Source organism: Hippocampus zosterae, chromosome 5 (assembly GCF_025434085.1).
Source record: "Hippocampus zosterae strain Florida chromosome 5, ASM2543408v3, whole genome shotgun sequence".
Classification (NCBI taxonomy): Eukaryota; Metazoa; Chordata; class Actinopteri; order Syngnathiformes; family Syngnathidae; genus Hippocampus; species Hippocampus zosterae.
Genome location: NC_067455.1, coordinates 13,673,167 through 13,699,938, shown reverse-complemented (window position 1 = coordinate 13,699,938; position 26,772 = coordinate 13,673,167). Strand labels below are relative to the sequence as shown.

At 41.9% G+C, this 26,772-nt stretch overlaps 2 protein-coding genes across 4 annotated transcripts in view; both read left to right on the top strand.

Moving 5' to 3' along the window:
* The first annotated feature begins 143 nt into the window (after positions 1–143).
* limd1a (LIM domains containing 1a) lies at positions 144–16,905 on the top strand. 2 transcript variants are annotated; one of them, XM_052065751.1, is made up of 8 exons: positions 144–1,800; positions 7,902–8,003; positions 11,138–11,205; positions 12,037–12,099; positions 12,493–12,623; positions 13,632–13,683; positions 14,661–14,729; positions 15,633–16,905. In XM_052065751.1, exons 1-8 carry the CDS (start codon positions 696–698, stop codon positions 15,768–15,770), a joined length of 1,728 nt encoding a protein of 575 aa, XP_051921711.1. In that variant the 5' UTR covers positions 144–695; the 3' UTR covers positions 15,771–16,905. The 2 variants fall into 2 exon arrangements, with proteins under 2 accessions (XP_051921711.1, XP_051921712.1); XM_052065752.1 differs by lacking the exon at positions 144–1,800 and adding an exon at positions 7,553–7,775.
* Positions 16,906–18,625: 1,720 nt separating this feature from the next.
* The window catches only part of deptor (DEP domain containing MTOR-interacting protein), a 30,658-nt gene continuing 22,511 nt past the window's right edge, over positions 18,626–26,772 (top strand). The window contains exons 1-3 of one of the 2 annotated variants that reach the window (XM_052065771.1): positions 18,626–19,041; positions 19,158–19,247; positions 25,911–26,089. In XM_052065771.1, the coding sequence (XP_051921731.1) occupies positions 19,028–19,041; positions 19,158–19,247; positions 25,911–26,089 (283 nt within the window). In that variant the 5' untranslated portion in view covers positions 18,626–19,027. The remainder of the gene's footprint in view (positions 19,042–19,157; positions 19,248–25,910; positions 26,090–26,772) is intronic. The other variant, XM_052065772.1, reaches the window with a different exon arrangement.

The following is a 26,772-nucleotide window of genomic DNA, read 5'->3' as shown; positions in this document are numbered from 1 at the left end:
CAAATAGAAAGTGATTCAATATTTGTCGTCGTTGATGTTTCAGACGAATTACACCCCTGTCGGTTATATTTACCGTGACCACGTGAGTGTTGCCGTTGTTTGTGGTCACAATTAAAAAAGCAGCACTGTGCCTTTAAAAACAAACTGCTCCTCGTTTCCAGTCCTAACCGTCCACCGGCTGCGCTCAAACTGACACGTACGACGGTGGCGAGGACCCGGGCCCGGCGGACCGTCCATTCCGGCCAAACAAACCACTTCGTGACAACTGAACGTCTGCTCAAAGTACTTTGAGGGACTTTTGTTGACAGCGTAAGGAGTTGAAAGTTTTTCAATGGGTCACCCGCGCAAGGACCAACAGTGAGTTCGCGAGTGAGGCGGGCGAACGGCGAGAGGAAAGAGGGGGAGGGGGGGCATTACCCACCGGCTATCAGAGCTGGGATTGACTAGTTGAAAAGAAGACAAGACAGACAGACGGTGGCTTGTTCGCGACGAAGTTGACACACGCGAAGACGCTCCTAGGAGGAGTCTGAACCGAAACTTGGAACTACAAATTTGGATGTAACGGAGAAAAGTTTGAACCTGAGTGTGGATTCGTTTTTCCCCGTCAGGACCGCTAGCTGACGGACTGTAAATTTAGATTTCACTTTTTTCTGGACTTTTTACAGTATTTAAACTTTTTGACTTGACCATACAGGATGGATAAATACGAGGATTTAGGACTGGAAGCAAGTAAGTTCATAGAAGACTTAAACATGTATGAAGCATCTAGAGATGGTTTATTTAGAACAAAGAGGGATGCAGGGAATAATCCTGATTTTGAGGAGACTAGAAGAGTTTTTGCTTCAAAAATGACTAAAATACACATGCAGAAACACCAAGAGGAAATGGCAAGAAACAGCCAGGCCTTAAGGATGAACGGTGGTCTCAACAACGCATATTACAGTAAAGATCGGCCACCCATCAATAGCTCCAGGAAGCAAGGAGAAGCTGCTGCAAAACCTCCAATACTGTCTGGTCCTTTATCGTCTGGAGGTCATTCTTCACAGTTTGATGGCCAGAGGAATCACACAGCCATTCAGCCTGAGCCTCTAGTCAGCAGGGCATATGGCTATGGAAACAATTGCGCAAATAAGGAGCGCTCAGACCTACATTTATACCAGAACACCACCCCTGCCGCCCTCGGCCCAGGAAATGCTTTTCACAGTGCACCCATGCACAGTCGTCATCCGGCTCCACGGGCCTCATCCAGAGAGTCTCACAATCCCCAATCTTTGTCTGAGAGCAGTGTTGCATCCCCACAACAGCGCCAGCCTGCATCTCCAACCATGATCAGTCCTCCACCATTCCAGAACCCGGATGTCCCCTTCTCATCCAACAAGAGTCCAACTTCTTCATCTTTTCCTAAAGAAAAAACAGACCTCATTCCCTCACTGCCCCTCAGTGCCTTCACAGGAGGAGCCAATTTACCATCCATACACACTGCAGCTTACTATGCACCATCTTCTCCGACTTCAAAAACATTTTCAAGTCAGAATGGCCCAGCGGTGACTTCCTCTCAAGTGTCTTCTGAAGCACCTCAAACTAAAGTCCAGGTCGCTTCTGTCTCCAAAAGCTTCAGCCAGAGTCAAGATCAGAGTCAGATACCAAGTTTTGGGAAGGCCATTGGTGCTGAAGCATCTTCATTTAAGCCCATTGAGCCGCCACCAGAACACAGCCCGTCAGCTGCTGAAGTAAAATTAGAGGCCCTCACGAATCATCTGGAAAAGGAGATGAGTTCTCAACCAAAAGCTGACTACTTTGGTAAGATATCAAAACCAATACTAATCCTTTAACTTCATCATTTTCCAAAAATAACATTGCCCACCCAGAACTTCAGAGCATAAACAAACTAACTTGCTTTTCATTTCTTGTTCTCACACACACACTATTACCTTGCTTGTCATCAATCATGTCACTCCAGACATTTCTCTTTCATAACTTGAAGGGTATCCTGGTGCTCCCCTGTCACTCTTTAATCTTTTCCCTGCTGATAAAATACCTTCAGCTAGTCAGGCAGACATCAAAGATAACACATTTTCTTTTAATTGTACTTTTTGGAATCCAGAGATGATCCTCTTTTATGTTTTTTTGTTGTCGTTTTTTTTTTGTTTTTAAATTTGGCGTCTTTTTGAAACGATTAGACACTCACTTCCCAGATGCGGTTCCCTTAAAATGGAAGAAGTGGACATTTTTTCTGAGGGTATAAAGATTTTAAGGCCACATCAATAGCTCGTGTCTTGAGTGAATAATGCTTCATCGAGTACAGTATTGACTTTGTAGTCACAATGTAATGTTGCTGCCACAAAGAAATCTCATTATTTATGCATTGAGGTTTTTCAGACCACCTTCTAACTGCACAATACCTGTTTGGCTCAAAATTGGTCAGTCAGGCTTGCCGAGGCCATGGCACTTACAGTAGATGAATTAAACCATTGCTCATTGTTGATTGGAGGAGCAGTTCAGTCGCTACACCATTAAAATATGCTGTGCGTGACTAGCAATGACTAAAAATGCCGCCAGCAATACACTGCACCCCTAATACATTCAAAGCTATCAGATTTCATCTCAGAATTGAATCGCTTAAACCAGGGGTGTCCAAACTTTTTGCCAAGGGGGCCAGATTTTATGTGGTAAAATGTCGGGGGGCCGACCTTGGCTGACATTCTTTACATTGAACAACAATATTGTTCAACAAATTTTAGTAAGCCAGTCTGTTTCACATTTCCATTTTTATTTTAATTTCAACAATCTTAAGAATTTCTTTTGGTTCATTTGAAACAGGTATATCACATGCAACTGCTTATTCACTTGACTTTTTCTTAAACAGAAGTCTCCTGAGTGCAAATTGATTGATTTGAAACAGAAAATGTATCACCATGACTTTTCAATAGTCACAAAACCTTTGACTCGAACAACAGGGAAATGAACACGCAATACACATATCCACAACTGCAAGGATCATTTGAAATATGACATATCAGTCAATATAAACACGGAGTGATGTCTTGTTAACTCGTGAGTGATGCCCTCTAGTGTCTAAATGCTATTACTCATTTAGTGAATGCTATTACTCATTTAGCCACTAGCGGGAAGCAGTACTCTATGAAACATCACTCACCAGTCTACGAGACCTCAGTCAATGCAACACGTGTTCCATTGCGCCCAACCTGCGGGCCAGACGGCACTGATTTTATGACAGGGGCCGAGGGCCGGATGAAATTCGACCGCGGGCCGGATTTGGCCCACGGGCCGGACTTTGGACATGTCTGGCTTAAACCATATAGTGTAACTGTAACCCTTTGTTTCCAGTGTCCTCTTTTTGTTGACTTCATTGGCGGATGACATGCTGCTGTGTCACGCCATTTAACATCTACTTTCCCCGCAATTGAAACACAAAGCACATCAGGGTTTACCTATACCAAATTTTGAGGTCCCACAAGTGTATTTTTAGCTTACAGTTACCCATTTGCGTTGGACTTCTCCGTAGTCCATGACTGGCTAACCAGATTGATTTTTGTGCGAGTATTAATTTCAGTGACAAATGCGCTGGCAAGACGCTTGGCAGGGTTGTCCATCATCCACTAAATCGGCAAGCAAGATAGGATAGTCTGCAGATGTGTTTTTTACAATGGGAGCCTTTTGCTCATGTGCTCTCTCGCTGTTAGAAGATCAGGCCCTTGTTGAGCCAGGAGATGCTATTTAGTGACACAGCAGTTGGCCCAAATTGATCTTATGATATCGGATATCACGCTGGAAACTGTTCAGCACCTTGTTTTCTTAGACTTTTCCATCCACCCAATCTTGCTTACTCGCCTGCAGGAACTTCCTTGTGGAATGTCACGGTTGTACCTCTTAGTCCCCGCATGTGCGCATACTGATGTGTAAGAGAAGATGTTCTGGCGTACGTCACTGTCACAAAAAGGCTCACAAATGGCTGAGCATGAGAATATGACAAATGTGTGGGAGAGCGATGCTGTTTGCAGCCCACCAGAGGAAATGCTTTTTAAAGTAGTGTATCTTTTTTTAAATTTTTATTCCCACATCACCACACGCAGTCCCACACTCTCCACCAGGACACAGCTCATCTTCTGAGTCATGCTCTGGTGCAACGTCAGTAATGTGTAGGCCGATCATAAAACAAGTTATTTTCCACACTTTTTGCAAAAAGATCAATTCATTTGTGAATGGGTCACAAAAGGCATTGTGGGAAATCGGGTGCTTGTCCTCTCCAGAGTAGAAGAGGATGATATTTCCCAATACATGCAAAAATAATACAATAAATCTGAATGACTGAAATAGTCCTGCCTGAGCCAATCCGGTGAGCGGTACACTCACAGAACTGCAGCTGGAATTACTGGGAAAATGAGGCCAGGAAAGGAATATCTGGAGAATGAGTGCAAGGCATTTTAGAAATGAGTGTTGCAGCTCTTAAAACTAAGGCCTTTTTAGAGGTGGCAGTGGAGCAGCTGAACAGACAAAGAGACGAACGCAAACATGAGTGGGTGGGTGCTTCTTTGTCTCGAGATTAATATGTCTAACAGCAAAATAAGTGGTAGGTCATCCTGTTGTTGCATCTGCCCTTTTCTTTCAACTTTCCCCACACATGAGCACACTAATTTAGTTGAGTGTTTTGTTGCGTGAAGCTGGAGGATTGATTTACCCCATCCTGCTGTTGACTGGAATGCTTCCCAGGGATTCTTGGCTTCTTTTCCGGCAAGATTTTGGAGGGCCTGTGATTGTGATCCCCTCCCAGGCATGTCACTGTGTCTGATGAATATAGTCCAAGCCTGGTAAATGTTTTTTTTTAAATCCCATGTTTTCACGTGTTTGTTACTTAGCAGGATTATGCAAAATACTATATCTCCTTGCCACAAAACGTCGGGATGGCTCAAGGAAGACAGTTAGTCCAACATATGTACTGTAAACTCTGTTAACCAGCCTGTTACCTTGACTAGCCTGGTCGAACTCGGTCTATTCACTTTTCTTCAGTGTTTTGGATTGTAATATGATTTATGGCCGCATGCAGAGAAGATGATGGCCTGGGCTGAGGGATGGGCAATTTGAATGCTGGCGGTGGCCACAGTTTTTCATCAGTGCTACTGGAGGGGCACACAGACCCATGCACTAACCAGACCTATGGCAAAAATGCTATTTCAAATATGGACAGAATATGTCCTCTTCACGTATTTTATTTTTGGTAATATGTTTTTCATTGTATGTATGCAAGATCATCTATCCTGACCCAACAACAAATGGTTTAAAGCAAACAACAGAATAACCAGATACTGTACTTTTTTTGTCTTTTTCCCCAGCGCAATGGCCTCCTGCATGAAAATTACCATTCAAGGATGGCAAAAAAACAAAAAAAAATGCTGAAAAAGAAACCAACATTCAGTGCAAGAACTTATTTGTCCATTTTTCCACAAATAATAATCTCACTCAAAATTGTAATGTTATTTAGGTCCTATGTTTGTCCTGCATATCATTCCAAATACGCAACAAAAAAAATAGGCTTAATCACATTGTTGCATATGACAGTATTAGACCAAATTTGGTCAAGTGGAATGAAGACATCTCTGCCATCTAGTGGCGATTGGTGATATTACAACTATGTAACATGTCTGTCTATGTAGTTGACAATGCTTTGATCGGCTGATGCCACGAATGACAATTAATATTGCGGCACTTGCTTATGCTCACACACATTGTGAATCAAATCAATTTTGTGGAGGAACTTAAGCGTGTCCTGTTCTCCTTCATCTGCCAATTAGCCAATTTTGTGACCGCATATCCACGACCGCATCGTGCACATTTTGCAACTCTCTTCTCTGTGGGAGGTCAAATTTAAAGCATGTTTATTTTAGCTTTACCTTTTTTAAATTTCAAGTCTTGTGTTTGCCGTTCATGTGGTAGTTAGCAAATGATGGTGACGGTCCGTGTTGGACCTCCCATAAGAGCACAGGATTTTGGGATGCATACTGTCTTGCTGTGTCATTTTGTTAAAATATCCTAAAATATTCTCGTAGTTGATTTGAAGGTCATAAATTTAACTGAAGTCCAACTAGATGAGAAATAATGCCTGTGAGCTCCCGAGGTTCGGTATGGACAGTGCGTTTACTTTTCGCCCTTTGGCATATTGTACTAGCATCCTTCCAGAGTTTCGACAGCTGCAAAAGGTAACTAAGGAGGATTGTGGTGCGATGGGGCTGGGGGGGTTTCTTGGGTTAATGTTTTGCTCCCCCTCCTCCATTTGAAGCAAGCAGCCGGTCATATGAATAATCTCACTGTTTTGGAACATGGGACACCGGCCAAAAGTACATATGCGGCGGCCCAACCCAAGAGGAGGATTCCAGCATTAAATCAGTACTTTTAATACGTGGTTGTATTCGTGAGGACTTCTGAATTGCAGCTAAATCTATTTAAAGGAGTCATGACCTTGAAACACTGTCAAAAGGTGTATGGAATTTACTGTAGTGACTTCTCACTATTCGATGACTACAGTGTGAGTTCATACAGTTCAGTCAACATTTTGTGACTGAATACTTTTCTTCAGCTCATCAGTTTGTGGTCAGGAAACTGTACAATGTCGTCACGTAAACAAAATGGCTTACATAAGAGCAACATTCCTCCGCGCTCCAATAATTTCCCTGTTATCTCCAAATCTTTTTTTGAGCCATTGGCCTCCCCGAGAACGAGTTCCATCAGGAGCAGCACTAGGAAATACATAAAATCCAAATGTATATTGTCTTTTTTCACATTTATTTTTGCGACACTGGCTGAAAAAGTGGACAAAATGCAAGTGTGTGTTTTTGAGTCGAGGCTGACGTGTCATGTGTGTTGGATGCAGTGGAAACAGAAGTTTCTTTGTGTGTGTGTGTGTGTGTGTGTGTGTGTGTGTGTGTGTGTGTGTGTGTGTGTGTGTGTGTGTGTGTGTGTGTGTGTGTGTGTGTGTGTGTGTGTGTCAGATGAGGACCAGGGGCGGGCTGGCCTGCATGGGCTGCCCTGTCACCAGGGAGTTTTTCTATAAAAAAACACCCCCTCACAAATAACCGCAGAACCACCCAGTGCAATAGACACACACACAGTACTGACTTTCTTGTTACATTTTATTGATTGTCCATTTATAGCATTTATGATCGATACAGCCACCCGACATTGAGGATTTGTGCTCAACTTTGTCCCATTCTGTCTGCTGTTCTATCACATCACAGGATTCATTGTTGACTTAAGTGTAACAAGACGAGTAAGATGAAAACTATTATTTGTTTGTTTTAAAACCAGATGTAGGAATTATTCCAAGCTATAACTTGTGGTCAGGTTTCTGTATGATCAATATGTACCTCCACACTCCAAAAAAGATGTTGTCTGCTTGGCTTGCTCTCAAGCATTTTCATCTTCAATTTTTAATATTTTTCATTTTCGTTGCGCGTATGATGCAAGCGCATGTCCCCACCCACAGTCCAATCCACCCACCACACAGCCACTGGCAGTGAGTCTTCTGAAAGGAGGCAGCCTTTGATTCTTATCAGTGTTTCATTAACAGACTTCTCGGTCTATGAGCCAAATCAAATAAGCAAAACGGGATATTTCTTTTTTGTCATGACACAGCATGCTAACTAGCTTCCTGTCCTAAATTGAATGCTCCCCCCCTCTGAGTCTCTGTTGCTTCTGCCTCTTTTAATACGGATCAACGCTTTTGCGCTAGTTTTTGCCAGGACCTCGAATGAACACTATGTGTAAGTGCTAGTAACAGCAAACCCTTACTGAGCATTCAACGGTCATTATATAAATTAACGTTCTGCAGTAATTTGCTGTGGCAAACAGTTTCAATGTGTCTTCTGGCTACTTGTGCCATTTCTCAGGAGTCTGCGTTAAGTGCACCAAGGCTGTGTATGGAGCCAACCAGGCATGTCAGGCAATGGGTAGCCTGTACCATGACAACTGCTTCACCTGCAGTGCCTGCAGTAAGTACACACACACACACACACACACACACATATAACACTAAGTTTCGCCACAGTGACTTCCATTCAAACACTCTGTCACCTTGTCTAAAGTGGGGTTGAGAATAGTTTATCCATCAAATACCTTTCATAGCTTGCTCAATGTGGAAGCACGCTGTGAGGTACCCCCCAGGGAAAAAAAGCATTTCGGATGGGGAGGAATGCAGGCATGGGGCCCCTCAGGAGGCTGAGCTCCAGGAGCACACTGGGTGCTGTTATTTCAGCTGGACACAACAAGAGTACAGTGCGGAACCAGTGTGGAGACCATTCAATGGGACCACCCCACTGACCGCGTACAGAGAAGTATGCATATGCATGCACAGCTACAATATCTGGTGTGTATTCATGGATGTACCAACAGCAGTACAGATATGCAGTTAGGCAGTCAGAGTACTATTCATACTGTACCTTCGACAAGACTTTTTATTCAACATCGCATCATGATCGAGACAACTTTCACACTTGCTGGTTTGTTACAAGTCTTGTCGATGAGCGCGAGCACCGCATTTCACATCAAGATGACAGAAACAGAAAAGCAAAACTGTCAACAGTACCAGTGAACATGCAAGGGAGCATTCTCATCTCCCTTTTTGCCTTTATTATGTCATGTACACAGTACACAACATGCAGAATGTGGCCTGAGACTCATGTGGAACTTTCCTCAATATGCCAACTCTGGGGCTTGATACAACCGGTCTGGGTCCATATCGATTATTTTATAAGATTGTTCCAACAGTGGGCATTTACAGTTGTCTAACTTGAAGATTGTTCTGTCAGCTCTTCTGGTCATTACAGAAGTAATTGCATGCACACATTAAATACAGTGTGTGGATTGTAAATTAATGAAGTCATTTATTCAGAGCAGCTTCATGATCGAGTGCGTGCGTGCGTGCGTGCGCGTGAGTGAGAGATTAGGAGAAGGAGAGGAAAGAAGTCCTGGGGGAAAAAATCAGGCTAAACAGCACACACTTAAAGCTGTATTGTTCATAAGCATTAATTGTTTATACTTTTAAGAGCCAACTTTAACAATAATTTATTAACAAATAAATAAATAAATAAACCACAATGTTTGTAGTCCTTGAAATTTCTGTGTGAAAATCAACAATAAATAGCATTGTAAGGCTGTACCATGGTCTTATTTAATTTTACTTGACACCGATTGGTAAATTGTACTGAATTATAACGCATGATATATGTTAAATAATTCTGGGCTCCAGCTTGAAGACATTTTCCTGCACTGGACCTTTTTAACTTTTAATTGCAGATCCCTGCTCTTGTGGGATGTGAAAATCATTCAGAAGCTGGTCACTAAATTGCTTTTATTTCTGAATAGGATTACATAAGGGAATTTATAAAAGGCCTTAATGAGAAAACGTCCTTGCCTTTTGTTCTTTCAATCATCCCATTTACATTTTTATGGACATGCAGCTCAGTATGGTCCTTTTCCCGTAGTTAGCCCTACCTTCTGACTTGAATAAAGCTGTTATCCTTTCGCAAAGCTCAGAACATTCCCGCTCAGACTGACTGGGATAAAAAAAAATCCAGGAAAGAGAAGGAGAGGAATGACTCTTAAGCTATGCATGCAAAAGATTTGGAAGATGGGTATTCTACCCTCAGTAAGTGAAAATAGAAGAAACTTGATTAAGGAGGGTAAGGAAAGGGCCTCCTCCATAGAATTGTCCAACAGGGGGGTGCAAACACCTTCAAAATTGAAAGATGCCACATGGAACTAATTAGTTGTATTTTTTTTATCTATTTCATGTCCAGAAATTATCATTTTGTGTCAATGTTTACTCTGCAGTATATTGTGACCACAAATTAGAATAGAAACAAACAAACCAAAAATTCCATGTCATATCTGGGATTACATAAATATTTATATCCCAGTAGCTCCATTCTCTGGAGCTCTTTTGCCCTCCAAAACAAACAAGTGAGTAAAATCCTGATGTGGAAACAGTGACCCATATCAATTTCTTCATCCACAACATAGCAGCTTCTCTGCCCTCAGTTAATTAACAATCTCAACAATACATTCATAACACAGTATTCTGTTTAATATGGTGTTAGTGGAATATGATTTACACAGAATCTCAGGGAGCGACCATTTTGCATACTGCCACTTGCTGTCAATTGAAAATGACATCACAGTGACTCAGGCAGGGCTTGAGAACTCCGGTTCCCCGAGAGCCATATCCTGCCTGTTTTAGAGCTTTCCTGACTCCAACGCACCTCGTTCAACTGATCATGATCGTTTCAGTCTTCTACTGAGCTTGCTGATGAGCTGATCAAAGAAAAAGGGAGGTAGGGGAATGGGCGGAAGTAAAAATAATAGTTTTAATAGTAAAAATAAACAAAACAAATATCAATTAAAAAAATATATGTTGAATAGAAGAAAATCTACAAATCCACGCGTGCCAAACTGCAAGCGCAGGGGTCGATCCTACTGTCATAAGGCCACAGACAGACTTTCACAAACAAGCAGGTCCCTGTTGTCCAGATTGTCTTGGTAAGATGAAGAATAAAGATTCCGGGGTCTACCCCAACTCTGATTGGCTGATAAAAAGTGCAAAATAAACACCCCCTCTCCTGTCGCTCGCCCACTCCCACACCTTCAATTGCCAAAAAATGTAAAGAATGTTCCCCCTTCCTGTGGGACTTGCAGAGGAGTAGCCATCTGAAGGCAGCGAGCATGCTTTGCCGTTTGTGAGTCAGATTCAGCCTGCAGCGGTATTGAGGGAGCTTGAAAAAAAGTACTATGCAGCCAGCATATAGAGAGACGACAAGAAGTACACCGGGTCATTTTGGGGTTTGATCTGTTGATGCATTGCATTCCAGAGGAAGAGATTGTTTTCTCCACGCACCTGTCCAGCAATTTGATTTGGTGATTATCTCCCCACATGTTGGACCCAGATGTGTTCCTTGTCTGCCTGCAACTTGCTCTGTGCCCCAACTACAGTATATGGTACATGATCAAAGACACCGACACACCATTTGATATAGCTACCGGAAGTTCCGCAGGATAAACTGAACATCGCAAGAGGGTCCATTACTTTTCAGCTGTGTCATTTAATGTACATGGATCTGACTTTTTGCAGGTCGAAGGCTCAGAGGAAAGGCTTTCTACTATGTTGGTGGAAGGGTTTTTTGTGAAGAGGACTTTCTGGTGAGTTCGATGCACACTCAGCTGCACCTCCGCCAAGCAAAAGTATTGTTTTCACAGCAGTTGCTCAATCTACTGAATGCCCATGTAGATAGTGGTATACCTTTACTGGACAGAACTTGAAATCAAAATGTACAGTATTATTCTCATCCTCTTGAAGCAATAATAATCGAACCGAATCATACAATATGAGCTTCATTCATTTTCGGCCATGCAGAATGATAAATGATGAGACGCACATCAAATGATCTTTTCAAAGTTGCCAGCCTAATATATCAGTCCTATTTTAAAATTTGACTTTTGAGAGGTTGTGAGGAGGTCAGGAACTTGAGAAGCTGGTAAACCTTACTGGGTGTTGGGAAGGGTGGCGGGGGTTGTATGTATTGACACCAGTCTAGTAAAACTGCCGATGCATGTACTGGTCTCATTGTTAGCTAATACAGTTTAAATCCACAGAGATAATTACCGGTATTTAACTAGAATGAAAAATAGTTTTGGGCTTTTTTTTTTCTTTTCAATTTGCACATTTTCCAGAATTCTTATCGGCTACTCAAACTATAGTTCCAAATGTGTCTCATCTCATCAGCATCACAAGTTTGAATGTTTGTAACGCTCTTCTCACTCTTGCCAATTTGATAAATATGATTTAATTATATCTGGTTTTCTTTCAAGTAAGTCAAGTCCAAGAAACCACGCCACGCTGACTGTGAAAGTGTTTTTTGTTCTCCAAAATGCCGGAATGAAAGATTTTCCGTGCAGACGTTATAAAATCACCACACTCACTATTTTATCCCTTTGTCTTGGAAATCCTGACTGTCTTGTCTTTTTGTAAAGTACTCAGGTTTCCAGCAGTCAGCTGACAAGTGCAATGCATGTGGTCACCTAATCATGGACATGGTAAGTGTTTGTGGTGTTTGTCAACCTTCAACAAGCCGAGAAAAATCTCACGCTCCACCACCAAACAAATGATGTCAAAAAGTATGAATGCAGTATTACTCACTCAATGTGAAATCTGGGCCTGCTGACCAAGCATTTCAATTGTATTTTTTCCTCATTTATTAGAAGAACATTTGATTGCATGCCACTCTTCGTATTTGACAAATTACCGGTAAATGGAATTTCTATTGTCCTTGTGCGTACCTGATTTTCCCTCATGGTACTCTTGTATTCTCCGGCACCTTCGTTCTTTGGCATCTTGTATGGTGCTGGAAATGCTGCAAGCAAAGAAAAATATGAATGTGCTACATCCTGGGCTAATTTTGTTTCTGTACTATTTTTTTTCCCCTCCAGATCCTGCAGGCTCTCGGGAGGTCGTACCACCCGGGCTGCTTCCGCTGCGTTATCTGTAATGAGAGCCTCGACGGCGTGCCCTTTACTGTTGACACAGAAAATAAGATCTACTGTGTTGAAGATTACCACAGGTGGGCATCACTCTCTCAACTAACAGGATCGACCTGGCATCAATTTTAATGTCTGCGTGGAAAAAAAAAATCAAGGTTTAAGGCCTTGCAAAAGGGGATCTCAAGCATCTGCAGAGAATGGATGACTTCAGCATTTAATTTCCATTCTCCTGTATTTCCGGCACAATGCGTCAACTGTTGTCTGTTCCTGATTTAACATATTGCCTGCCTCATGCTGTCATGATGTAATAACCACCCTCACTCATTCCAGAAGCCATGCCTGCTATATTCAGTTGCAAAGCACAACTATCATCCAATGTGCTTCATTATAATTATAGAAAAATGACTCTTAGATGTGGTCAAAATGACTCAATGAAATTATTCCATGATTCCCAGGTGGGGATTTTTTTGGGGGGGCTTTGAAGCCAGTGGATCAAAGGTAGAAATCCTCCTGGAGAAAATAACATTTAGGTGACTGTCGAATCCGAAATCATGCTCTGTAGTCATTCTCACGCTAACTGTATATTGTTCAGCTGTACAAACTACTCATGAAGCCAGCCAAAAAGCTGGCTGCCACAACCCGACAGCTGTTGGCAGGCTGCTTGCGACAACATGTACGCAGCTAAGCAGAGTCTGACAGGCCCTAAGTGTTCTCGCCACGGTCTGAGTGCACAGTTGACCCCTGGTCGATAGTTGAGCCTGCGCACACCAAGAAATTGTTTGTTTTAACTCCCCGCTTCTCGCCATGAACTCGCGTATAAACTTTTTTTTTTTTATGTATCTGATCATTCTTTCTGGATCACGTTTGTGAGCGAGCCATGACATCTGCAGAACTGGCATCTGCTCAGTCAGAACAAGATTCTGAATCTAATCTGACCGAAGAGGCAAAAGACTGTGGCTCGACTTGAAAGGCTGGGAGAGACATCAAGCGTGGAATGAACGCTCTGTAGTTAGATGGACTCAGTTTAGCACTGTAATACAAGTAAAGCAAATCTATTTAAGGTGTTTTTCTTGACTCCCATTTTCCAGGGTCCTGGCTCCCAAATGTGCCTCCTGTAAACAGCCCATCCTTCCATCTGAGGTAAACATGTCTTACTATGCTCTTTTAGCTCATGTCCTTTATTGGGGTTTGGTGACTTGTTCAAGACTTCAGTCACATGTAAAGGTGGCAAAGGTACTCGCACTCTTTATTTAAGTAGATGAAGTCGATATTCTTGTCACATACTGTATGTCCTGACATGAATAAATGAACATACAAGTTTATGTTTAAGTCAATTATGTACAGTAAAATCAGAACGGAACAGAATTTGCATTTATCCCTCCCCCCGAAAATGATCACCAAACGGCCTTACAAGACCCCGAGTCTCAAGCAATCATGATCTCACCAGTGATTGACCTTACCTTTTTCTCTATTTACATTATTTTAACTAGCCGATTTTGACAAATGTTCCCAGTAGAAAGTCCAAATATCTGTTTTCAAATTAATGAGTAAAACAAAAATTGTCAAAATAAAAACTGGTAAAGTTCAAATATTTGAAGAGTCTACTCAAGTACAGTTACTTTTTGTGATTCATTGCTTCACTAGAAATGATAGATATTAAAATAATTACATGTTGAAAAATTGTGGCATGCTTTCACGGGTCAGCTAAAATGGTCGAATTTGACCCACCGGCCAATGATTGATTATTATATTGGAGATGGCCGTTTGAATTTTCCTGAGTCAATAAAGGAACTTCAGTCAATCAGTTCAGTGATTAATTGTAATGTCCTGGGTGCACATTACTTGCCTAAATATGTATTTTCTAATTTCAGCATGAGAGAGAAGGAAGCGTAACAGGTCAACACAATGTCCCAAATTGGCACCGGCCTTTGCTGGAATCAAATTTCAAGAGATGTTTCTCAAAACAAACAAACAAAAAAAAGGACTTTTGGAGCAACTTGGCGTGAATGTTGTTGGCTCAAAAGTACAATAAACACCAGTTTGAGCTTTGAGGTCATAAAGTGAGGTTGAGGTGTCCTCTGAGTCGATGGGCTTCATTTGTGTCAATGTCTCAGCAGGGCTCTAATGAGACTGTCCGTGTCGTTTCCATGGACAAAGACTATCATGTGGAATGCTATCATTGTGAGGTGGGTAATAACACTCAATGTGGATTCTCTGCTAACACAAAACACTGATAGGGGCTTCATGCCAGGCCCTCTAAATCAGTGGTCCCCAACCTTTTTCGCGGACTGGACAAGTTGAGACAAGTACATGCTCTTCACGGACCAGCGACCATGTTTTAAAATTGTCAGTTTTGAAGCACAGATACTGACAACAAAAATAAATAGAACATAATTAAGCATCTTATTCACATGGATTTTTTTCCCCCCATTCATTTCAAAGTGTTATTTTACTGTCCAACACATGTAGAATAATAAAAAAAAAACGCAAAATAAATACGCCTTATAGTATAAACATAATGTTGAAGTTATGAGCCTATACATGGTGTTAGCATCATTGCTACTTGCAAATGGGACTGATCAAAAAATGACATGATTGATTGCTGCTTTCTTCCGGTGGCTGCTGGCTAGTTATTAACATTTAAACTGCGAATGTTGATGTGGGAAGACTGTGCAAACCCATTTTCATGCTTTTCAACTTTTGCAACTATTTCAAATCAATGGTAGAAGGGGGGTTCCTTTTGGCTAGTGTCACGCACATTTCCGTGCCCTTTGATGGGCCAAGGCCCGGTGCCAGTCCACGGACCGGTGGTTGGGGACCCTGCTCTAAATGGGCTCATGATTAGACATCATAATGATCCCTGATCTTAATTACAGCCGTGACAATAATTATATACCACTGAGTCGAGCCAAGCTCCTTTGCATTATCTCATCATGACTCTCGTCGTTTTACTTGAGTTCTGCGAGAAATGTGATTTAGTCTTGCTTCTATTCATCTTGCTTCACGAGGAAATATGCAACATTTGTAGAAGAAATTATGATGCTTCTTGGGGATATGCCTCATCGTTGAGGGCCGTTTGTTCCTTTCAGGACTGTAGGATGGAGCTGAATGATGAAGAGGGTCACCGCTGCTACCCTCTGAATGGCCACCTTCTCTGCCACTCCTGCCACTTGAAGCACATTGAGCCAGGCAGCTCCTCTTCCTTGGCCAGCAGCGCCTCCTATTAAAGCGAGAACGGGTGGAGGGAGACACCTGGTGGACATTCTGGGGGAAGAACTCTCACAGTGGAGCATGATCACAATTCTTGTTGTCGAGGATTTGTTGGAAGTTTCACTTAATGGATTGGTGAAACCTTGTGAATCAACGCTATTATAATGAAGGAAATCAATACGTACTCCAGCGCGTTATTTGAATACAGTAAAGTTTGGTGCTATACCTGACGCATTGCAAAATGCCTTAAGCTTCACTTTGACACTTCTGCTTTGGCTTCACACTTCTACGCTAACATTTAATAATACATCCTGGTTTGAATACCAAACAAGAAATATGCCTGTCTTCTCTTTTACTGTTCAATTGAAAATGTGCAGGCAACATGGTAGCCTCGTAGTTTGCATGTCTACCTCACAGGCTAAACAGGTTTAGGGTCAGGTCCTTCTCTGCACAACTGCATGTTCTCTCCAAGCTTGTGTGGATTTTTTCCCTAAGTACTCTGGCTTTCTTGTACATTCTCGTACAAAATAGGCTAATTGAAGACTAATCTGCCCATTTGTGTGAATGTGTTTTTTTTTCTATTTAATTTGATTTTTTTTTTTGTGTTCTCTCATAATTGGCTGGCAAGATGTACCCCACCTAGTACCAGCTAAAAAATTACTTATCTGTCTGAGTGCCGTCATCATGACCAAAACTAAAGCACTGTAGCAAAGTAGACATACTGTAAGTGTTTGTCAAAAACAAGACATGCCTTATTCCTAAACCGTCTACAGTACTTGAACATTATTCGCGGTTTAAACATTACTACTGCTCTTAAATATAGGAAAATAGAAGAACTATTTACATGATCCATCCATCCAATTTTTAATCCGCTTATCCTCACAAGGGTCGCCGGCGTGCTGGATCCTATCCCATCTGTCTTCGGGCAGTAGGCAGGGAACAACTGGTTGCCAGTCAATCGCAGGGTGCAAATAGACGAACAACCATCCGTGCTCACACTCACACCCAGGGACAATTTCGAGTGTTCCATTAACCAGCCATGCATATTTTTGGAATGTGGGAGAAAACCAGATTATACTTACTTTATGATTCAATGAAAATTTATTGCACATAAAATTGAAATTGAAGAATACCTGAATGTTCCAAGTTCAATGAACAATTCTATATTGCCCATAGGTTTGATTGCGAGTGTGAACGGTTCCCAACAAGTGATCGACTGTCAGGCAATGGTTTAACCCCCTGCGGGCTATGCTCCATCACACCTGGACCATGCAGTGCTATCGAAATTGATCAATTCCAGCCACAAACCTGTGGGTTATCTTCAGATCTTCCCTTTCCCTTGGGATGTCTCTGGGTAGGTACTGCAGCTTCCCCATGCGTTAGCTCAATTGGAAAACCATTAATTGCTCCCAAGTGTGAGTGTTTGTCCATTTATTTGTGTCAGTTCTGTGATTGATTGTTGGTCAGTCCAGTTTGTCCATCATCTATGTTTGACTGACATTACCATTTGTCAAGAACATTTTCCCAGTGCATCTGTTTGGGGACAGAGTGCATGAAAATGTTGAAGTTATTGTCTTCCATCTGCAAAATTTTATCATTAAACAAATGTGCAGGAAAACTATCCTGCAGGTGCAGTGAGGCAAAGTATCTCTAACCCGTACAAAAGAAAGATGAATGTTTTGTATCATGTAAGCAAGAATGCAGATGATAGCTTTAGCTTAGTAGAATAGTTTCTGTCACATGCACTCGGGAAAGCACTTAGAATGCAGTATGTTTTCTTGGCACCTATGAAGGTTGAAATTTCTAATATGCAAGGAATTGTTTAATTTCAAGGATATGTTTGAAAAGGATATGGATATTTTTTTTTAGGGGGGGGGGTATATGAATTTACTCCGGTGCCCTATTAATCATATTGCACAAAAACCTTGTTAATATTGATTGGTTTGCAGTTTAACATAATTGTGAGGTTTCCTGATTTACAATTTGTCGTAATTTTAGGCCCTTATTTCATATATAATTGTAGTGCAAGATAAGAAAGCATTGATATGTTCAATTGTTGAGTGATTATATTTAATAAATTGTGCTGTAGGTCAAACAAATGTATACATTTATTATATCTTTTTTTAAAAACATTTTCTCAGGATAAACGGAACTCGAAACCACAAGGTAAGAGTCAAACCTTGGATCATATGGTCTGAGTTGTGTAATTTAAGTAGCACGTGCACACAAACGAAAATGTATCGTACACATCCAGTGCACTACTAACCAGATGACTTATTTTCATTTATGCATTTATTTATTTTTTAGATTTTTACAGCTACATTAACTGAGTGTATAATTTTATCTTAATATCACTTCCTACTTTTTTAAAAAACTTTTTTTAACCTCTGGTAATGACGAGGTGACGTAAAAAAGTCGTAAATAAACAATTGGCACCGTTATAGATGTATGTGAATGTGTGTGTGGGTGTGTGTGTGCGCCCGCTGCAATTCACCTGCTTGTCCATACTCTAATCTGCAAACACACACGGCCGCATGTACCCCACTCAAAACTTTTTGGTTAATTTCGAGTCTGTGATGAATTCACATTAGCAAAACTTTGCGAACACATAGCAAAAGAGAAATGCTATATTGTTTGCAGGGAAGATTTATTCTTAGTTTTGCAGTTACCTTTGTAACCATAATTGTACTGCTATTTGTACTCCTGTTTGACGCAAATACCCGGACGGATTTCTAGTTAAATATGAGTACTTTTGCTACCTCCGACATTACACGCAACAACCCGTAGTTAAATTCCGGAATAGAACAAAACGTAAATCGAGCGTATCCACTCGCTGGCGCACCACCGCCCTCGTGGTCAATAATCTCGTGACGTCACGTTGTCCCGCCCCATGTACGGAATGTGTTTCGGAAGGCAAGCTTGCAGGCGTCCTGTATGTTTACGCTTGCCTTGCGGCCGTTTGGACAGTTCTTGAGGCGAGCCACATACACAGCGCTGCATGTGCACATTGTACATTGAGGGAGTGGTTGACAGGACAAGACACGGACGGAAGAGGCCTTGCCGAGTGGCGTGCACGGAGCCATGAATGAACGCGTGCACACATTTGGAGGTTTTCGAGGAAATGTCTGCAGTTGATGGAGCCTCCTGCACGCCGTGTTAGTCTCTTTACCGTCTCATATTGTGTCTCACACTTCCTGGGATGGAGTAACTTCGCGCACGCCGCACGCCGATTTTTAAAAAACGAAGGATCGGTGATCAACTAATATCGCTCTCCATGGTTTTCGAAAGGTGAGTGAATCATGCAAACGTTGCCCGATAAACCGATGGTATCATCACCCCATTGTGAGTCTGCACCGCACTGTTAATGCGAAATGCAGCGCTGATGTTCTCGTCCGTTTTGGCAGAGAGATGGATGCCATCGCTAACAGCATGCAGAAGAAGGCTGCGGAGCTGGAGCGGCTGGCAGAGGTGCTCGTCACCGGGGAGCAGCTCAGGTCGGTCGTGCATGCTGTTCAAACCAGTTACCCGTCCTGAAAAATGTATCATAATCAAATGCAGGCCCAATTATGCAACATGATGGACCCGTTTTGGATTTACCACTGGCAGCACAAGAATTTTCTTCTTCACTTTTACTCCCTACATTTGAAAACAGATATCTGTCGGCTGCTGCACTTTTTACACACCTTATTAACTCACAATAGGCTCGTTACTTTTTTTTACCCCCACCTTTGTTTGTTTGTTTATTTTTATTGAACATATAAAACACAATACAACAATAAATTGACAAAAGTGAAAGCAAGCAAAATTGTAAAAGGAAAAGTCATCATCACAATTCTATGTTCAGAGGAGTAGGAGGAAGTAAGAAACTTTTCTAGTCCTCCCCCTTGTTCTGTAGCAACATATGAGTTGATCATTTTTCAATACAGAAAAGAAAAATCAACATCAATGCTTTTATCCTTATATATACTGTACTAATCTCTCTTTACAGCTCTCGGTTTGTATATACATACACTCTTGAATATTTTTATATCGATTTTCTCATAGTCATAATTCTGATGTATTACTATATGTTAAAGATATATCAAATGTATCAGCTTAACTCTGATTTGTGTAGTTTTTGTAGTAATCTTTTGAACACCTTTGGATTTTAAAACATTTCAGCGTGTACTTTTTAAATTTCACTTTAGACAACTTTAATCCATACTTCTAAATTTTCTAGTCTTTCTTCACTCAAGTACTTGTAACTCGACTTCTGCAGATTATGAATACCTTTGCTACCTATGATAATTTATTTCAAGTTTCAATGCAAATTTTATTGTATATGCTGTATTATTATGTGTCAACAGTTTGATTCACTCTACATTATTGTGCATATTATAATTCAGTCTGCAACTAATGATTATTTTGAAAAACCACTTCATCCGATGATGGTTATTTTTTCAAATTAATCAATGAATCTGATTTGTTTTCTTAAACATTTTTAAATGTTAAAATCCAGTGCATTATTTCAAATTGACAGTGCCGAAAATGCACGAAACATTAATTGATTATGATTCAGTCAGCTGAAATTGCACCATTTTATGTGAAACAAGATGTGTAAATGATTATTCAATAATCAAAATGGTCGTTGATTAATTTTATAATCGATCAGTTGTCAATTAATTGATCAATTGTTGTATCTCTAAATTGCTTGTTTCCCTTGTCTGCATCTTTAATTTCCTAAAAAGAAGAGAAACTACTGTTTCATTTTCCTGAAAGAAAATATTAAGCTGTTGCTGTAAGATTTTAATTTGGTGTTACCCAACATTTATTTAGGCAAGGTGCATATTTTCTATTTTAAAAATATCACCTCCAAATAAAATTGCTCTGCGTGTCACAATATATTCCTGAGCAAGATAGATGATCAAAGTTGATATTTTTTTAGACTCTGTAAGTAAAATTGGATAAATTGCCTCAGCTCTCTCATGACACGCTAATGTTCCATATGGCACATGGTTGACTGCCTTCTGTTCTGAATGGAAACCAAATCAAGGCCTTTAGATGAAAATATTGATCCGTGATTTTTTTGCCGTACTGTTCCGCCCCTATCTATCAAAGATAGATAGGTTTGATAGATAGGGGCGGAATAAAATTTCACCAGAATTTCACCAGAAAAAAACAAAAAAATGCTTCTTTGTAGTTTGGACTCCACTACCCAGCCCTTCACTAGCCAGAAATCTAATGATCCTGTTTGCTCTTATGTCTACATACTCCGAGGGCGAACCTACTAACCTCATAATGTCATATCAGGGACTGGCATTGCCTTGTAGTGTTGACATGCGCTGCCCTTTGACCCTCTCAGTGTTAAATAGGGACTCTCATCACCATGGTGTGGTGGTCTATGAATCCAACATTAAATATTGTCTCAAAGTGCAAAGCATGGCACCAATGCCTGGAATTTCACCCCACCTCCCGCCTTCCCCATTGAAATACAACCGAATAGTTCTACCAATTTAGTTTATTTACTATGACACTGCTAACATTCATCGCCACGCGAGAGTAATGGCCTGTGTCAGCACAAAGTTTCCAGTGTGCTGTCACTGAGCACCAGTGTGTATCTTTGTATGCTCTGTGTGTCAGTGTCTGTGGCCCAGCTAGCCATGTGACTGGGGTCAGTGAGCGGTGGGTTGGCTTGTTGATCATCCACATTCTGCTGTTCTGAAGTGAAAAGTGACCAACTTGCGATCCAAAAGATTCCTGCTTTGTGGAGTAGTGATATTTTTGCAGAATATTTCGGAGTACTCAAAGATGCTTATCAGCGATTTTGGGAGGGATTTGAACAGCAGCGAAGGTGATGGAGCAGTAGGGCAATGTGGTCTCTGGAACGTTGTGCAGTTTTGTACGCATATTTAATTGAGAATGTGATAAAAGTGTGGAAAAGGGTTTCTGCAATTAGCACCTCTGCCTTACAGTCAAGTGGTATCGGGTCTGAATCTTGTCTCAGGCCCTCCCGACTTCATTGTTTCTTTTTCGGCGCCATTTTTACCTGCTGTGTGAATTTTGTATCTTCTCCTCGTGTTCACAAGGTGTTTTTCTTGGTATGAAAACCAGGGGAGCAAGAACAAAGCCCTGGAGCGCGCCATGAGAGGCAAAAGGGAGTCGGACTATTGATGAGGAGGTTATTGCAGTGATATAATGTGAAGGTAATGGATGTGTGGCTTGCAACAGATGTCCCTGAGATGGCAGCACGGTTGTGTGGTTGTAAGCATGTTGCACACACAGTCAAAGGGTCTTAGCTCTGGAATTTTCCTCACACATTATGAAAGCATCCACATTAGGTTTGTGAAGACTCTTAATTATCTATAGATCTCTATTTTTGTGATCTGCGATTGTCAGAAAACCAGTCCTGCGTGTCAGCTACCTTTCAACCTAATTCACATGGGATAGGCTGCACGTAGGGTCTGAAATGAAGTGCTTTTAAAAATGGATGCACGGATTGTGACCAGTGAACCATGATATACAGTACAGGAGTGGGGTTTCACGGCACCGCAGCAATTTAGAGGCTATGGAGTATATTACAAAGTAGCTTGGCATCCAGAACTAAGGGAAAGAAATAATTTAGCAGAAAGAGGACTCGTACACGTCAGGCCTTTTCACAATGAAAATGCATTTTGTACCTTGCCTGACTGAACCAAACTGTACTGCCAAGTGTAAACTGTACTTTTGTGTCTTATCGTAGCATGAAAAAGCATGCAGTGTAATGATTGACACTCTCCTTTGTTGACCTCCACTCCCTGCTTTGGCTTTCTGTCGTCTAACCTAGTTGAGATATAGAGCATGTAATAAGCAGGAAGTTACTCCTTTTCTGTGTCTCCTGGCCAAGGTTATTATAGTTAACAGAAACTATTGACTTAACTAAAATTGAAAAGAAATCCCCTTATTCTTTAACAAATCAAATGAAATGATAAAACAAAACATGATTGAAAAAGAAAACCAACGGAAACTACATTTCACATTACAAAACTAATGCACACTAACTATAATTAGTAAATACAGTGAGAATGTCCTTTGTTTTTGTCTTAGTCAATGAATTAAAGGGACTAGCCATAGCGGCCTGTTTTTACATGGATGTACTTCAGTATTAGGACAGAAGGAAGGTCAAACAGACGTCTGACAGTTGTGATCCTTTTACTGTGTGTCGTCTAGAAACAACGTCATTTAGCGGCAACCAATAACAAAGATGACATCACTCCTATAGGCGACGAGCTTGCATGTGATTGGCTCCCTTCCTTTTTGTCCCTTAACTCAGCCTGAAACTTGACTAGGTAATAATTGCTCTCCTTTTTTGGTTGTACACATTACAACCAGGTGTAAGTTTCTTGAGGTTTGTCTTGTCTTGCCCATCCAGACTTGTGACTTTAACACTCCAATTTTTCACGTTTCATGAAACAATATGTAAACGTGTAGACTGCTCTGCTTATGTACTGAACTTATTCAGACATGATATGAATATTGAAATAAAATATAAAGACATACAGAGCGTCCCATTGATGCAGTGGTCAGCGCATCAACCTCACAGTGCAGAGATCATGGGTTCGAGCCCGGCTCCGGCCTTCCTGTGTGAAGTTTGCATGTTCTCCCCAGGCCTGTGTGGGTTTTCTCTGGGTACTCCGGTTTCCTCCCACATTCCAAAAACATGCATGGCAGGCTGATTGAACACTCCAAATTGTCACTGGGTGTGGGGTGAGCGTGGATGGTTGTTCGTCTCTGTATACCCTGCAATTGGCTGGCAACCGGTTCAGGGTGTCCCCCCGCCTACTGCGGCTGGGATAGGCTCTAGCAAGCCCCGCGACCCTTGTGAGGATAAGCGGATCAGAAATTGGATGGATGGATAAATGATACTTACTGACTATCTGAAGTGAAGCTTTTTTTTACCCCCAAATTGCAGCATGTGTAAGTTTGAAATGTTGGATTCGGCCCAAGGGGCTGCTTAAAGCTGATGGCTTCTATAGACTGGACAATAGCTACTCGGCTTGGTGGGAGGCCACTATCCGGCGTTTGCGAGTGCTCTTAGGTTACTTATGTAATGTTACTCAGCAACACCAGGAAGTATTGAGGTTTCCTGAGTATATGACACGCCCTGTGGGCATGTAGCGCACCATCTCCCCGTGGTAATCGATGGTGTCCTGTTGGGTGTGTGAACGCTCTGTCTGGAGAAGCACTGGCATAAAAAGCTCTTGGTGTACTCTTAAAAACCACACTGTCTAAATGCAGCATTTCTCAGCTTCTGCGATGGAAAAGTACTCTGCAGTCTTGTGAGACCGCATTTACTGTACATTTGATTTTCCTCTGAACGTCCTGACCTCACTTCATCTCTATCCGGATGATTTAGCATTGAATTAAATGGCAAAGGAAAGATGATGCCACAGTGGCTGGAAGTCTTTTGGTGCCAGATTATTTGCTCATCTAGACTCTAGGCTGACGAGAACGTGTGTTGCTCTCGCTCGGCAGACTTGGACTTTGATTATGAATTCTGCATGATGTTAGCCAGATGCACATAGACTCAGCTTGGAGGGAAAGTCGAATCCTTGGCTGAGACTTTGGTCCGTTCTCTGACATTACTCAAGTTCAGCCAAAGGTGATCTAGACCAGGTGAAACCAAAAGGGAGCAAAGGGCTGTACAGGAATAACACCTCAGTCCGGTAAAGTTTATTCGTCTGCGCAATATTTGGTGGATGGGCCACATCAAGTATTCCACAAAAAAGGGGTTCGCAAGTATTCAAAATAGTACAACTGATCAAATCTCAGTCTTGAATAAGTGTTCAGAATACAGTATTTGTGGTTCTTCCAAACATTTTGCCTCAGCTATGGTAGCCCAGAAGTATTTTTTTTAGAAATGAAACAAACAAAACCACACAAAACACTCTGGACAAGGACACAGTGAAAAAATTTGATGTTAAGTGCAGGGTTGCAAAATATCATCCTGCGGGCAGCAAATAGCCCATAGGCCGTATGTTTCATCCCGAGAAAAAACCTGTGGTGGTAGGGCGAAGGGGTAACTGGATTCATAATAGCTCAGTCGGATCACATTCAATCTCGTCTGGTGGCAACATTTCTGACATACTCAACATCCATCCATCCATCCATTATCTACCGCTTATCCGGGGCCGGGTCGCGGGGGCAACAGCTTTAGCAGGGAAGCCCAGACTTCCCTCTCCCTAGCTACTTCTTCCAGCTCTCCCCGGGGGATCCCGAGGCGTTCCCAGGCCAGCTGGGTGACGTAGTCTCTCCAGCGTGTCCTGGGTCTTCCTCGGGGTCTCCTCCCGGTGGGACATGCCCGGAACACCTCACCAGGGAGGCGCTCAGGAGGCATCCGAATCAGATGCCCAAGCCACCTCATCTGGCTCCTCTCGATGTGGAGGAGAAGCGGCTCGACTCTGAGCCCCTCCCGGATGACCGAGCTCCTCACCTTATCTCTAAGGGAGAGCCCAGACACCCTGCGGAGAAAACTCATTTCATACTCAACATGGAAAATAAAAAGGACCTATTTTTTTGAGAAAATGATGACATCTTTTCTCATGTACTCAATGTACTTTAACAGGCTGAACTTACATTGTGAGCAATAAACACGCGGACTGTATCTCCACAAATATAGTCCTTCTCTCATAGATTTTCCCATCTGAGGAAAAAGTATTGTCAGTTCATTGCCGCTGTTGTTCACCCCATTCAATGGAGCATCAACTGCTGGGCCCATTTGAAAATCGTTACTCAAAACAGCCGCATGTAACGAAGCATCTTAAGACTCTCTCACTTTGCACTTCAGCTCATGATACTGAGTTGAAAGGCCTCCTTTTATTAGAAAGTTGCAGAAACTTGAGCATGGTTAACAGCTACCAATGCAACTTCCCTCACTATATACGTGAGCGAGTGTTATTTGAAAAACAGAACCACTTGGTTCTTGCTCTTTTCTTGTTGCTCCGGTGTTGCAAAATAATGAAGAATGTGAACTTAGGCCATCTGTCTGACTGCAGTGTAAGAGTGCCCTTGAATTTGTATGTGTTGCCGTCCCTTCTGGTTTGGAACACTTTAGCGGAGTATGTTAAAAAACACCAGCTGAATAATACAAACGACTGATTAGAAACGACAATCGTTTGACAAAAGCTCATCTTGTCTTCCAGGTTGCGGCTCCACGAAGGGAAGGTCATTAAGGATCGACGTCATCACTTGCGAACGTACCCCAACTGCTTTGTGGGCAAAGAGCTCATCGATTGGCTGATCGAACACAAGGAGGCCTCCGAGCGTGAGACAGCCATCAAGATCATGCAGAAGCTTCTGGACCAAAGCATCATCCACCACGGTGAGGCCGCACTGCTTGCAAATTGAGGCATGCTTTCATTGCGGGCAGATCAGCTGACACTCGTAGTTAGCATGTATCTCTCTTAGTCACTGCGGAGCTTTTTATCTGGAATTTCCACAGTGCTCTCCCTAACGTAAAAAAAAATAAATTCTGGATGTCATGTTGTTTCTCTCTGGCTGTCGTCTTCTTGTGCTGTTTTTTTTTCTTTCATGACATTTTCTGGGAACCATCATTGCCCCCCAACCACCACCATAATTCTTCATGCTGCTGAGACAATTTTGGCTCCAACTCACTCCCTTGATTCATTTGAACACGCAGGCAGAGAGGCAGAGCGACTTGGTTGGAACTCGTTTGACTATACTTTTGCAAACGAAAACTCCCCAAAACAGAATAAGACATCTTGCCTATAACATTTAAATGTCCACTCCTTTACTCTCCTTGTCTCCCTGTCTCCTTATCTGAAATCAACGGTCTCAAACTTGGGCCTTAAACTGGACAGTGATTTCAAACTCGATCGGCAAATTGGTGCAGTTGTTAAATCCAGCTTCTTTCACCTTAGACAGCTGGCCAAAATAAAACCTTTCCTCTCACATGAACACTTTGAGACAGTAATTCATGCCTTTGTCACATCCCGGCTCGATTACTGCAATGCCCTTTACTTTGGAGTCAGCCAGTCCTCCATC

Excerpts from the sequence above, each read along its gene's own strand:
- limd1a (XM_052065751.1), top strand. The coding sequence starts at position 696 with ATGGATAAATACGAGGATTTAGGACTGGAAGCAAGTAAGTTCATAGAA. Across the intron at positions 12,624-13,631 it reads TGTGTTGAAGATTACCACAG|GGTCCTGGCTCCCAAATGTG; the intron begins GTGGGCATCACT and ends CCCATTTTCCAG. Across the intron at positions 14,730-15,632 it reads TGGAATGCTATCATTGTGAG|GACTGTAGGATGGAGCTGAA; the intron begins GTGGGTAATAAC and ends TGTTCCTTTCAG.